This window comes from Patiria miniata, unplaced genomic scaffold (genome assembly GCF_015706575.1).
Source record: "Patiria miniata isolate m_02_andy unplaced genomic scaffold, ASM1570657v1 HiC_scaffold_4, whole genome shotgun sequence".
Lineage (NCBI taxonomy): Eukaryota > Metazoa > Echinodermata > Asteroidea > Valvatida > Asterinidae > Patiria > Patiria miniata.
In genome coordinates this window covers 8713962-8728282 of record NW_024037071.1, presented here as the reverse complement: position 1 = coordinate 8728282, position 14321 = coordinate 8713962, and the positions used below count along the sequence as shown (strand labels likewise).

The window sequence follows — 14321 nt, the reverse complement described above, 5'->3', positions numbered from 1 at the left end:
ATTGTGATTAGCTCCCCCATTGAAAGACGGTGTCCAATCCCTCCCTCCCCCCCCCCCCCCCCCCCCCACTGTTTGATTTGACGGAGCCCGGATGTCCAGTGAAAAAACCCTGTCTATCTTCGAGCAGGGATATAAATTGGGCGCCCCTCCACTGTGACATCAAGCCCCCCCCCCCCCCCCCCCCCCCCCCACTCACCCCTAGGATGAAAACCCTGCCAAAATCGCTGCTGGTGAAGCTGACCTTAAAGTCGGAAAGAAATCGTTCGAAAACGTCCCCAAATCCAGGCAGTTATCTCGATATACTGCAATTTCTTTTTTTACTGCACACCATAATAATGGATAGGAACGTACCTTACTAAAAATTCATGAGGCATGAAAAGATTGGCAGATATTGCAAACACCAGTGTTACAGCTTTCAAAAATGGACGTTCTCAAGCCTTTTTTTGAGTGGTGTATCCAACATTTTATGTCGGGGGCCGGAGGGTGGGGGGGGGGGGGGGGGTGGGGGGGCTGGTAGTGGTACTTATCTTCCAAATGGAGGCGCTCTTCAAAACTGACCATTATTATGCATACTGGAAAATATATGCCGATTTTCACGGCGCATTGTAATGGTTTTGGAAGTTTTGTTCATGTCAAAACTATCTAACCATTTATGGAAATCCTATCCTATCAGATGCCGTCCTCTAACAGAGGGTGGGTGGCAGCCAACTTTATCGTACGTCTCCAGGATTCGCGATTTATGGAAATAGTAAAAAAATCCAGGGGGCAAGGTGCCCCCCCCCCCCTTGGATAAGCCACTGCTATTTTTCCAATTTCAACGAAAAACATTTTTAGCACAAGGGGAAACAAACCCTGACAGTTGCATGAAGATACGGTCTCGGGGAGAAATTGATTTTCAAAGATTTCGCCGGCGAATTACATCCACATGTTTGTTGTTTCATTCAAAATAAAGTATTACGTAACCATAAGAAATCGGCCTTCGCAACCACATGGCTGTGAAGGCCCATCATAATCGGAATGCATGAAAGAGTCTGTCTCTTTGTAGCCGACAGCAAGCTCATGGCCACTCCGGGACACCGTAGTGTAGTTGTCAATTGAGGGCGCTATTCATTGTTACCTTTAAAGTCTCGTTATTCCGTACAATTTATCTCTCAAAATCAGCCCATACGTTCATGAAAGTCATCTTTAGCTAGTTACATGTAATCTCATAAGTCAAGCCGAAGGGTTTAGAGATCATCCTACCCCAGCGTAGTGAGTAGAAATTGAGAATTTTAGTGCTATTTTCTTACATGTTGCAGAGAATTTAGTACAGTTGTTTGACCGGTTCCGCAATTTTGCCACCAGACCCGTCAGACGATTTCCATTGCGGGTCCGGTCAAACAACTGTACTGACATGCGCTTATGCATCATCATATGCAGCAAGCCTGTGTGTTGTTTTGCTTGCACATGTAGAATACATGTCATGCATGTAAATCACGGTACAAGAAATTCCTCCTGTCCTCGTATGTAGCATAGCTTCCCAACCTGATTTCTATGCATTTTCATCGTTTTTATTCATATCAATTCCTTCCATAGTAAAAACGCTCCTCTCGAAACTGCTATGCCTGCACTCATTATATCTTTGGCCTTGAGCATTGTGTAAACACAACGTCCCCCACACAACCACACAGCGTGCGTGGACGTGGCCCATTGCATTGTGTACAGTAATGTCCATGGATCAAAGAGCCTACTTTATTGGATGGATATTCTTTGTCTCATTTTGGACGGGGGTTAACATTGCCCAATCATGATGAATTTTACATTGATAGTGAGCTTATGAATCGCCAAGTCTACTGTGCGATTAACAAAGTCAAAGGAGGGCGCTAGCGGAAATTATGGCGAGTTGAAGATGGTCAGTGCAGCATAAACTCAGCGAAAAAGCGACTTTACACACACATTTGAACCAAAATTGGGGAGAACTGTGAAGTTTATCCCAAAAATGACGGAGTTTAATCGGCTTCTTTTCTAATATAAATCACATTAACTGGAAGCATATAATATAGTCTTCATAATACTCGATTAACGACGAAAACTTTTACCGCGTTTGTTAATTATGACATAAAAAATACCCCGCTGATTCCATGTGTTGTTCCAATGGGGGATGTTCGAGCGGTCGTGTGGTGCATTGAAAAGGAGCGAAAAGGAATTGATATGATTTTCATCATGTTCACCGCTTATTGTAGCTCCTGAAGCTCCATCTAAATCATTGCTTTTCCAATTATTTACTCATTTAATACTTTCATATCATCAGCTTAAGCCGTGTCATTTTTGTCTTGTCTGTATTGTCTGTGTCTCGTTATAGTTTTGTTTCGCTGTTGTTATTGTTGTCAGTGAAGGCTGTTTCTTACAAGCCTCGGCTTACTTTAACAGCCCCATACTCCTATTTTCTCCTGTACATAAACCAAACTGAATTTAACACTTGTTAATAACGCCGTTTACTTTAATTATTACATTTTTTGTGACATATTTATCGAACTTGTTATTTTGCTATGTACCAGATATCTTATATTTCTCTAAAGGAGTACAAAATAAATGCTTCTTGAATTGAATTGAAATGTAGCTTATCAAGCCCATCTACCCATAGTGCTTTATCATACAGTGTTAATACTACTTTGCCCCAGATTGGACGACGACGTGCCCTCCGTAGGTAGGGAGATATATAGGGAGTCCACCTGGGCTGTACTTCGATTTATCTACTTTAATACTGCAAGGTTTTCTAAGGTGAAAAGTGTTGATTTCCTTAAAGATAAATTCTTTATTCCTGTGCTTATCCCAAATAATGCGCACACTTTACACAAACTTCATGTATTTCTTACATGCTCATGGTAGTATATTTTGTATTTCATTTCAGCAAAATCTTCCACCAGCTGTCTTCCACCGTCCTTCCGTTAACTTCCAAACAACTGAACCATTATCTTCCTACATGTAGGCCTACCTACCTTTCTGAAACCATTCCGTTCATCAATCGACCAAACAAAACCTCAGAACTCAGATCATTACTAGTTGTAAACCGGACATTCAGAAATCTTCATCCATAAATGTGCATCAGTTTATTCCAAGTTACTGAAATTCGACTCTAAGTTTCTACATAATTCTGTGTAAACTGTTTCACCAATGACTGACTTTAAACCAATCGGAACCAAAACAAGGAAGTGTGATTGTACAATGGGACTTTAGTGCATGTACACCTCATCATTTCAATCCAGCTGTACACTCTTCATTATTTGAACGTCTAACACAGTCTGAGTTTGAGCCGGACAAAACTGCTTCCCATGACCAAAATGTACCATCCTGAAAAAGCTGCAAGTAAACATTCTGCTAATGTTCTGTAATTTTCATGGCAATCCAATATGGCGGCAGATCACTCGTGGACAAGTATGGTGTACGACATTTGTATCGTTGGGGCCGGATTATGGGGTTCGTCAGCGGCCAGACACGCCTCGTTGCCTGGTCGCAAGGTGTGTCTCATAGGACCCAGCGAACCACTGGAAAAGGTAGGACATGAACCGAACCCTTAATAAGGGAATAAATATGTAGTGTTGTAGTACTCATACTCGGTACTCGTACCCGAGTACTACTCGAGTACTTTTTTTGGAGTACTTGTACTTGTACTCGTACTCAAATGTCAAAGTACTCGTACTCGAAATGACGGTACTCGTACTCGGGCAGCAAAGTACTCGTACTCGACTTGTCGAAATTGTACTCGATCATTAAGCAGTAGCAGTACTCGGGGGGGGGATGTTATAGCTTCACTTACCATGGCCTTATTTTATCGATACTTTCAGTTTGAAATGATGGTTGATTGGGTTGTGGAGAAACCGAGATTTCCTGATTTTTCTCTGTGCAAGTCCGGACAAACACATTTAACAGCTAGCCATGAGTGTGTCTGTATAATGGTCTGACTGGTCCTTGGCCAATTACGCACAATGAACCATTTGCCGTATGGCCGTATGCGGAAATTCGAATACTCGTACTCGTACTCGGCAGTACAGGTACTCGTACTCGTACTCGTACTCGGAAGTACAAATACTCGGACTCGGAGACCCGTTCTTGTACTCAGAAGAACCAGTATTTGTACTCGTACTCGGCAACCTGAGAACTCGGCAGTACTCGGTACTCGGAAAAAAAGTACTCGACTACAACACTGTAAATATGTTGTTAGCCGTTATTAATCACTGTGCTTAAGACCAGGGTTCAGTCATATCAGTCATGGACGCTGATATAGGTCATTATCAGCGCCTCCAACCCGGTCTTATAGTGCTTGATAACCACATATTTATTCCCACTGCATAAATACCTTTTGGTAAATAAAAGTAGAAGAATTGACAGAACGTTTCAAAAGGTAGAGACATTGACAAATTTCCGACCATGTTTTGTTCGCGAATTTCAGGTTAGTTGCTATTCATGTTCTGGGGGCCATTTTTATGCGGAGCGTGGGATTCTATTCTCCCTCCAAATAAACAACCCAAGATAACACCCTGAGAGCTACTTTGAGGGTTTTTAAATATCAAACTGACCCATTTTTCTAACACTGTTTTTTAGGCATGCTTTTGCCATGAAACGGGGGAGAGAAATAAGACAGCCTAAGCAAATAGTTGGCACTTTTGTGTTACGCTAAGCTACCGGGCCGAGTCTTAACTATATGACTTTGTGAGCAAATTTTTTGAAACCGAAAACTGTGTCGTAAAAAACGTTTCAAATTTTCAAGCTCACATACCAATGGCCTGCATGTTCTATATTTGTTGTTGGTTTGCAATCGGGCGAATCCGTGAATGGGTGGCACACCGGCTGAATGAGAATCATGTCCCAAATGCTGATTTCAGGATTAGTGTCACGAGGGCAGAATTATTAAAAAATTATGACTCGGCAACATTGGAATTGAGATTCAGGGTATTGTGTTTGTGTTTGTTCTGTTTTCTCGAAATAAACATCATTCACAGACTGAGCTAAAACCTCATTTGGTTTGTTATAAGGCATCCGTGTTAAGATTTTAAACACTTTTGTTGGTTCAAACGAAACACGAATGAATGATCTACATTTACTCTGAACTCGCAGCAAAAGCTATATTTACGAAATTCCCGTTAGGGAAAAGTCTTTGGAAATTATCGGTATTCTTATTGGAAGTTTTGCAGGGCAGATTGTTTTACCTGTTTGACCTGTTTTCCAGGATCGCCCATCGCGGGACATTTTCGCCTCTTATTATGACGTCGCACGAACAGTGCGCAAATGTCAGGGAAGCAATCACTTTCGGAGTTTGATGACAATGAGAGCTTTTAAAGGTCTTCAAGAATTGGAAGGAACCACAGGTACCGTGATGAATAAGTCTTGCTCTTGAACGAGTAAAGGCGCTCTATTAACGACCGCATTATTATTGACGTGTTTACATACTGCTACAGCTCAAGTACCCATCATTCTATGATATGTGGCAAGTGTTCCTTTTCCCCTAACAAACTATGTGTAACACTGAAAGCGACATTTTTAAAACTGATTATCTACTCGTTCAAATTTGTGTTGAAGACTGCTTCTGCTTCTTTGGAGACCTCCTCCACTTATTGTTCAATCAAAGTCTTATAATTACATGTACATGTACTGTTATTTCCTATGAAGTGAGTAAGTGGAAATAAAATGAATTGAACTGAACTGAACTGAAGATCAGACCGTCATACGACGATGTAGTCTGTATTTATGAACAATTTCCTAACAATTTTTATTCTGAATAATCTTTGAGCGTGAAAACCAATTAAGGAGCTACAAGCATTTAATGGCCCTAAAGTTGGTCTCATTATGAACAGTTAGAAGTGTGAGTATGTGGTGTGTGTTTACATGCATGGGCCAGATAGGAGGTGTTCTCTTTGGCACATAACAGGCAGTTGTAAACGTAAACAATACCCTTTTGTGGCGATGATATCAGGATGACTTATAATTTAGAATCATTAAAACATTATTATGAGCTACAATCTGGCTCTTTGGTCTTAGGCATACAACTCAACGCAACAGCGGGTCACATCTTCTATGGAAAGGATATCGAAAGCAAAATGGCGCCAATAGCCAAGGAAGAAGGGGTTCTCTTGACGGCAGAGGACGTCCATAAAAGGTATCCATTCTTGGACACAAGCCGATATGGCGACACCGCCATGTTGTTCCCAATTAACGGCGGCCACGCAAACCCTCGTATGATCGTCCATGCGGAACAAAAGGCAGCCACACTGCAAGGTTGTGATATCTTCGATGACGTGGTTGAGTCGGTGGGGGAGTCGGGGAGCCACACTCACGGCGAGCCAGTAATGAGGGTTTTGACTAAAAATGGGCGCCATCTCTTGGCCAAGAAGGTGTTGCTGTGCACGGGCGCGTTCACACAGCTCAAGGATCTTCTACCGCCCTCTACGGAACTGGATTTTGGAATTGACGGGACGTTCACAGTTCGACTGGAGGTTGGGGAAGACGATTTGGAGAAGATTTCCAGCATGCCTACTATGACATCGTTCACAGACCCTGAATGGAACTGTTACATGCTTCCGCCGATAAAGTACCCGGATGGTAAGGTCAAAGGTCATATTTACAGAAACAGGAATCTTCTATGCACATTTGAATACAACTAAATTATTAAAATTACTTCGAAAATGTTCCCATACGAAACAGCCGTTTTCCATAGAAAATACGGATACCCAATTTTGAAATGATTTTGTACCATCCTAAATGCCAACAAATTTCCGTTCCAATTGCACACATGGGTAAGGGAATTCCAAAGTTCCATTAGCGCCCCGAATAAATCGGTATTGAAACAGTGTCATCCCAAATAAATTAATCCGACGATTGAAAGATACGATAAAAAATAGCCGTTTTCCATATACGAATACCCAATTTTGAAATGATTTTGTACCATCCTAAATACCTGAACAATGTTGCCATTGCGTAAACATGTGAGACCACAATATCCGGACAAAGTTGACGGATGTTGATTGAAAGGTTTGGCAATTTCATATTCCTGATCTTAAGTCTTTTTCAAAATGATACAGGATTTCTTAGTAACTGAAACAATATCATCTTCATTCTGCCAGGGAAATACTACGTCAAGATAGGACCATTAAACCAGGACCAGCGGAGATTGACCAGCCTCAAGGAAGTCAAAGACTGGTTTCTGTCTAAGCCCGATCCGAAGTTGGTGGAAAAGTACAGAGATTTGCTTTTGAGTATCGTTAAAGGTAAGAACCTGGTGCTTTTAAAGGGGTTGTCGGCAAAATTCAGTATTAAACTTGATATTCTTACATAGATTACTGGACTATCAAAATACAAGATTACTGCTCCTGAAATTCCTTTGGTTTGCAATATAAAGCAATCACCCGGTGCCTTAAATGACTTTCCTTAAAAACAACTAATAAACAGCATTCATTTCTGTTGTCCATTTCCTAGGTTTCAATCCAGTCTCTGTCAAAGCCGATATGTGCGTATGTTCACGCACGCCGACTGGACTCCCCTACTGTGATATGGTATCGCCCAGACTAGGCCTTGCGGTTGGTGGAAACGGCTGTGGGGCATTGCTATCTGATGAGGTGGGGAGGATGGCCGCTGAGATGATCGCTGGAGGGGAGAATTGGAATCGAGACATACCGAGGGAGATGCTGAAGGCTCAGTTCATCACACCACCTTCAAACTTGTGATTTAATTGATGGGCTAGCTCATTCTTCTTTAGAGTTTCGTTATTTTGAAGTGAACCATCGTGCACGATCATTTATGCTTTGGGCATTGCTTTCTGTCAAAGCAACACAATTGCAAGAAATCTTGCATACTATCTCTGTTCGGTTGCTACCATACATTTTCAGGAAAAAACAAATCAAATTTGGGGGGTCAGATATAGGCCAATGCTGCAACGCATGTATTGCCAACGCATAAGGTGTGCCCGCCGACACACAGTTTTAAAGCTAATTCAATGATTGTTTTATGTGAACCTTTTGATGCAATAATTTTATAGGGTACTTAGGATCAGTTTAATCTTCACTTTGAGTGAGTATTTCACATATAAATTGGTTGTTACTTGTCCGCGTTATTGCCAGTGTTCCTAATTGCCTTCAATACGGCACTGTCAGGCAGTGTCAAAGTATTGTGCGTCATCTCACAATTTGACTTCTGTTAAGTCTCTGTGTACAAAATGTTAGACTTTGTTCCAGTTTGTTGACTCTTACCTTATCTTACCTTCAATGATTGTAATCAAACTGCATTCAATAAATGTTCATTGGCATAGAGTGGCCAAATGACGATATTGGCTCATGCGTAATGTGCATGTTACATAATCAGTGTCTGTCGCTCCATTATTTGTACATCGGATTTTATCACAATTATACTGCTCAGTGCCACAATCTGAGGTGAAAGGTAGCGACAAATACAGAATGCCTATAGCTTCGCATGACCAAAGTTCACAATCCGCAAAAGCTGCAAGCAAATGAGCTCTGTAATGTTGACGATAAACCATGCAGGCGGCAGATCTCTCGTGGACAGGTATGGTGTACGACATTTGCATCGTTGGGGCCGGATTATGGGGTTCGTCAGCGGCCAGACACGCCTCGTTGCCTGGTCGCAAGGTGTGTCTTATAGGACCCAGTGAACCACAGGAAAAGGTAGGACATGAACCGAACCCTTAATTAATAAGGGAATAAATATCAAGTGCTTTATCATGCTGGTTTCAAGCAAGTCCGATTCAGACCAACGTGGGGAATGGACGCTGCCATAACCAGAGCCGAATTCGTGAGGAACATTATTGGCGACCACGCCCACGCCGGTCTTAAACGGACTTGTTTAATACCAGACAAGCACAGATTGTTTTACCTATTGCGGTGTTGTTTTCAGGATCGCCCTTCGCGGGACATTTTCGCCTCTCATTATGACGTCTCACGTACTGTGCGCAAATATCAGGGAAGTGATCACATTCGGAGTTTGATGACAATGAGAGCTTATAAAGGTCTTCAAGAATTGGAAAGAACCACAGGTAATGATGAATAAGCCTTGTTCTTGAACAATGAGGGCGCCCTAACGACTCTAATTAACAGACGTGAATCGAAGGTTATTGTCGTATTTACACTGTACATACTGCTTATCAACTTTCTGAACTGCTTTAATAAACAGGTGTGTCCCCCTATCTTTGTACATAAAATGTTACAGCGCACCAATTCGATCAAAAGAATGGACTACAGGGTTCGCTTGTATGATCGTACCCGTACCCACCGCCTCATATTAGACGTCGTACATTTGGGAAGGGCAAATCTCCTGCACAATATTTTTTTTTTTTTATAAAGGAAGCACTAGGCGCGAGAAGCAGGGCAGCTTACTGCCTCATCCAATGTACGTATGTTCTGTGCGCACATGCCATGTACAGGCGGAAATGTTGACCCGCGTTACTGTTCAAACAAATTCTATCCAAAGAGGGCTCGAGAGAATTACGTCATGCATCTAGAAAAAGTAGCCCTTCCCAGCGCCCTGTGTCAGGGCAGTGGGTACGAGCGAACCTATTACTTTTCCTCCAAAGCATTGAAAGCGAAATGTGACCTGATTATTATCTACTCGATCAAAATTCGTTTCTGATTAACACACTCACAAGTCATTTGCAACGATGTGGAAGGCTATTTATGAAAATCATGATTTTTTTTTAAGCGGAGGAGGGGGTTCCTTGGTACAAGTACAAATCGATTAGATTTTAGAAGTGATCCGGATCTTCGTCTCGATGCGCGATTTTTTGTAGAGCTTCTTCACCATTTTGTTTGTGCAAATATGCTGTGTACAACAGAGCAGCTTTGTGCGCGTGCCCCCGGCCGGTGACCCTATGCTTCACCTACCCAACCTATAACCACGCAGGTCAATGGACTAGACCACTTTATACATGGAGGGATTGGAGAGGTAGACACAGGCGTATACATGTTAACTACACTGTTTGAGTTTAAGGATTTGTCTTATTGAATGAATAACAGTGTCTTACACGACATAAAGTGGACAACATTGTTTTTGTTTTTTTTATAAATTAAGAATAATGATCAATCCTGTTGACATTTTAAATGTGCAATAAAATATGGAAGTCCAGTGCATATGCCAGCATTTCTTTTGGATGTACTGACAATATGGCGGGGAAGGGGACGTCTCTACAGTCCGACGTTCCATTAGTCCGGATCCGACGTCCCAATGGTCCAACGTTCCATTGGTCCAACGATCCATGGGATAAGGGTTAGGGTTAGGGTTAAGGTCAGTCAACCTGAACCAGTGCAACTATAATGTTTCATCGGACCAACCGGGACATTGGACCAATGGGACGTCGGGCCAATGGGACGTAACCGCGAGGAAATGTTCTGCCTTGGGGGAGGTTTGCGCTCTCTGAGAGCTTTGTAGTCGTGATCTACGATCTGGCTCTTTGGTCTTATAGGCATACAACTCAACGCAGCAGTGGGTCACATCATGTATGGAAAAGATATCGAAAGCATAACGGTGCCAATAGCCAAGGAAGAAGGTGTTCTCTTGACGGCAGAGGGCGTCCGTGAAAGGTATCCATACTTGGACACCAGTCGATATGGCGACACCGCCATGTTGTTACCAGTTGACGCCGGCCACGCCAACCCTCGAATGATCGTCCGTGCGCAGCAAGAGGCAGCCGCCCTCCGAGGCTGTGATATTATTGATGACGTGGTGCAGTCCGTGGAGGAGTCGGGGAACCACACTCACGGCGAGCCATTGATGAGGGTTGTGATTGAGAAAGGGCGTCCCCTCCTTGCAAAGAAGGTGTTACTGTGCACAGGCGCGTTCACACAGTTAAAGAATCTTCTACCGCCCTCTACAAAACTGGATTTTGGAATTGACGGGACGTTCACAGTTCGACTGGAGGTTGGGGAAGACGATTTGGAGAAGATTTCCAGCATGCCTACTATGACATCGTTCACAGACCCTGAATCGAACTGTTACATGCTTCCGCCGATAAAGTACCCGGATGGTAAGGCCAAATGTCATATTTACAGTAACAAGAATCACAAATGTATATCTCCTCCCAAGAAAGTTTGAGTTCCTAATATCAAACAGAAGTGTTGCCCGCACTGCGTAAGCATGTGAGACCACACGATCCGAACAAAGTTGGCGGATGTCGTTTTTTAGGTTTTGGCAATTTCGTTTTCCTGTTGCTTTCCGTTTCAAAAATGATTGAGATTTCATTCTTACTGAAACCCTATCACCACCACGAGAAGGGATTAAGTGATAAAACCCTGACAACCAAATTATGAGATAAGCACTGACATTGAAATGCTTTTGTATACATTTCTGTACAGCTTTATGGATTGTGTTCGTATTTAAGGGGGTTGTAAATTATTAACAGTTACTAATTCAGAAAATCTTAAAACTTCAAAATGGTCAGTTAGTTCCACACAAAATGACCTCATATGCCCACTGTGCGTAAAAAAAACCCCAGAATTTATTTTAGATTTCGACGTGTGTTCATCTTCATTCTGCCAGGGAAATACTACGTGAAGCTAGGACCAGGCTACCAGGACCAGCGAAGACTGACCAGCCTCAAGGAAGTCAAAGACTGGTTTCTGTCTAAGCCCGATCCGAAGTTGGTGGAAAAATACAGAGATTTGCTTTTGAGTATCGTTAAAGGTAAGTACCAGGTTATTAACACAAAGTGCTGCTGTGCTATAATTGGTGCTTTTTGTCGCATAATTCAGTATTAAACTTGATATTCTTATATAGATTACTGGACCAGGATACTGCTTCTGAAGTTTCTTTGGATTGAAATCTAAAGCAATCACCCATTGCCTTAGATTATATAAATGACTTTCCTTAAGACATATAAAAAGCATCCATTTCTGTTGCCTGTTTCGTAGGTTTCAATCCAATGTCCGTCAAAACCGATATGTGTGTATGCTCACGCACGCCGACCGGACTCCCCTACTGTGATATGGTATCGTCCAAGGTCGGCCTTGCGATTGGTGGAAACGGCTTTGGGGCGATGCTATCTGATGAGGTGGGGAGGATGGCCGCTGAGATGATCGCTGGAGGGGAGAATTGGAATCGAGACATACCGAGGGAGATGCTGAAGGCTCAGTTCATCACACCGCCTTCAAACTTGTGATTTAATAATGCAATAGCTCACCGATAATTCTCTTCTTTGGGGTTTGGTAAAAACCATCGTGCATGATCATTTAGCCTTTTGGCATTTCTTTTTCTTCGAAGCAACAAAATTGCCAGAAATCTGGCATAGAACCTTCTCTGTTCGGTTGATGCCACACATTTAAAAGAAATAAACCCCAAAATTAAACAAATTCACAATTTTGAGGTTTCGTAGGCCCATGTCAACGCATGTATTGCCAACGCATAAAGTGTGCCCGCTAACACACTGTTTTAGAGCTACCTTAAATGATTGTTTTCTTTGAAACCATTTGGTGCAATAATTTAAAAGATACTTGGGATCAGTTTAATCTTCACTTTGAGTGAGTATTTCACATATAAATTGCTTGGTACTTGTCTGTGTGATTACCAATGTTCCTAACTGCCTTCAATACGGCACTGTCAGGCAGATAAAAGTGTCAAAGTACTGTGCGCCGTCTCAGAAGTTGACTTCTCAGTTTAAGCCTCTGTTTACAAATGCTAGACTTTGTTCCAGTTTGTTGACTCAAATATTGGCTTGCCTTCAATGATTGTTATCATTTGTTTTAACTTCAACGTTTTTTTTTTTATAGGAAATTTCGTAAGAGATGAAAATAATACACGGTCGGCATGTGACATCGTGGCATCCAATGCCGAGTTAATGTATAGGCTATAAATATAACAACTGTTCCTTTGAACTGTGATTCTGATGTAATATGCATATTCATGTAAACTCTGACCCAAACTGCAATAAATGTACATTATGATATAGTGTGGCCAAATGACAATAACGGCTCATGCGTAATGTGCATGCAACTAACCCAAGAAATGAAACTGTTGTGCAGGCTGCCCTGGTAATGGTCTGTTAGGTCAGGGTATTGCTCGACCTTATAAGTGCCATCTGACACGTACAGATTGCCGACAGAGAACATCAAATTTCATTTCCTTATTTGCGGTTCAGTCAGTGAAACTGCATTAATTATTATGTGATACTAACCACTGAGCTTTAGGTTTTTTTTCTCAAAGTAACAGTCTGGCAAACCTACAGAATGGTAAATTTTTGATAACCAGAACATTTATTATTTTAATTATGACAAAAGATAAAAAATACAAAGAGCGAAGAACTTTGCACTTTGCGAACTCATGTCTGTGTATTTTGATAATAATGATTTCCCTATACTCTTCCGTATTAAGCAGTCGCGATTGCGCACGTCGTGTTTACAAAGCCACATGAATACACTTCCCAATCTTCCTTTATCGTTAGAAGTTGCTTTGGTTTTTTTGTTTGTAAAGATGACATGAACTCAGGGAAACCCGAGGCCAGCCTTTCCACCGGATGTGTAGGGACTGCAAAGTAGACTGTTGTCACAATTCTGCCACATGCTGCAAGTTGAAGCATCTGGTGGAGCATCTGAACTTCTGAAACATCTTTCAAAAAAGTTGTGCCTGAAATTAAAAAAAAAAGTAATCAAAATTTGATGCAGCCTCAAAATATATGTAATACCAAAACCGTTTTGCAGTTAATGCCGTCTTTATTTCATGAGTCATTTTGTTTTAATAAAAGGGTACTCAACAATAAAATCAATCAATAAAAGAACATGTATGAGAACTTGAGATGTCATTTTTGAGTGGTTTGTAATAAGACGCTTCAACTTATCTGACACATGTATAGAATCCCTTTTTAAGATTATACGTCACTGCTATTGAAAAGGGGGGAAAGTCTGTTTAAAACAAACTCCATTTATGGCCATTTTTCTTTTCAACAAATCTCCCCCCCCCTAAAAAAATGTGGGAGCAGAACTGAAAGATGTTAGCCTGAGATTCTCATGTGGGGTACGGTTTACCAATCAATTTTTTTATGTAGCTGATACATAACATTCGATCTTAAAACTTGATTATTTGAAGTTGGACAAACTAATAAAAAGGGTTTGGCATCCTGATGAGAAATAATCTAGAATCTAGAAAACTCTAGAATATGCATGTAATATGAAACTTGAAAGAAGTATTATCTGGCAAGCACTCATTGCGTGCGAAAAGGTTTCAGACTGTGTCAATAGAGGGTGGCGTTTTTATCCCAGATTGTCTCATTGCAAAACAAACTGTGTATCGGGGAACAAAGTTTTTTAGATATGGTACATCATAATCGACAAGTCTGAAAAGTTTTATAAAATTCG

At 41.6% G+C, this 14321-nt stretch overlaps 2 protein-coding genes across 6 annotated transcripts; both read left to right on the top strand.

Moving 5' to 3' along the window:
• The first annotated feature begins 1081 nt into the window (after positions 1-1081).
• Positions 1082-8215, top strand: LOC119739800 (monomeric sarcosine oxidase-like). 5 transcript variants are annotated; one of them, XM_038214875.1, is made up of 7 exons: positions 1082-1251; positions 2891-2964; positions 3400-3533; positions 5207-5345; positions 6016-6576; positions 7098-7241; positions 7450-8215. In XM_038214875.1, the coding sequence occupies exons 3-7, from the start codon at positions 3417-3419 to the stop codon at positions 7695-7697; spliced, it is 1209 nt and encodes a 402-aa protein (XP_038070803.1). In that variant the 5' UTR covers positions 1082-1251; positions 2891-2964; positions 3400-3416; the 3' UTR covers positions 7698-8215. The 5 variants fall into 5 exon arrangements, with proteins under 5 accessions (XP_038070803.1, XP_038070804.1, XP_038070805.1 ...); XM_038214876.1 differs by lacking the exon at positions 2891-2964; XM_038214877.1 differs by lacking the exon at positions 5207-5345.
• Positions 8216-8334: 119 nt separating this feature from the next.
• On the top strand, positions 8335-13743 carry LOC119739799. The gene is made up of 5 exons (XM_038214873.1): positions 8335-8651; positions 8881-9019; positions 10442-11002; positions 11515-11658; positions 11886-13743. Exons 1-5 carry the CDS (start codon positions 8505-8507, stop codon positions 12131-12133), a joined length of 1239 nt encoding a protein of 412 aa, XP_038070801.1. The 5' UTR covers positions 8335-8504; the 3' UTR covers positions 12134-13743.
• Positions 13744-14321: the final 578 nt, after the last annotated feature.

Excerpts from the sequence above, each read along its gene's own strand:
- LOC119739799 (XM_038214873.1), top strand. The coding sequence starts at position 8,505 with ATGCAGGCGGCAGATCTCTCGTGGACAGGTATGGTGTACGACATTTGC. Across the intron at positions 9,020-10,441 it reads AGAATTGGAAAGAACCACAG|GCATACAACTCAACGCAGCA; the intron begins GTAATGATGAAT and ends TTGGTCTTATAG. Across the intron at positions 11,003-11,514 it reads GCCGATAAAGTACCCGGATG|GGAAATACTACGTGAAGCTA; the intron begins GTAAGGCCAAAT and ends TCATTCTGCCAG.
- LOC119739800 (XM_038214874.1), top strand. The coding sequence starts at position 3,390 with ATGGCGGCAGATCACTCGTGGACAAGTATGGTGTACGACATTTGTATC. Across the intron at positions 5,346-6,015 it reads AGAATTGGAAGGAACCACAG|GCATACAACTCAACGCAACA; the intron begins GTACCGTGATGA and ends CTTTGGTCTTAG. Across the intron at positions 7,242-7,449 it reads GCTTTTGAGTATCGTTAAAG|GTTTCAATCCAGTCTCTGTC; the intron begins GTAAGAACCTGG and ends TCCATTTCCTAG.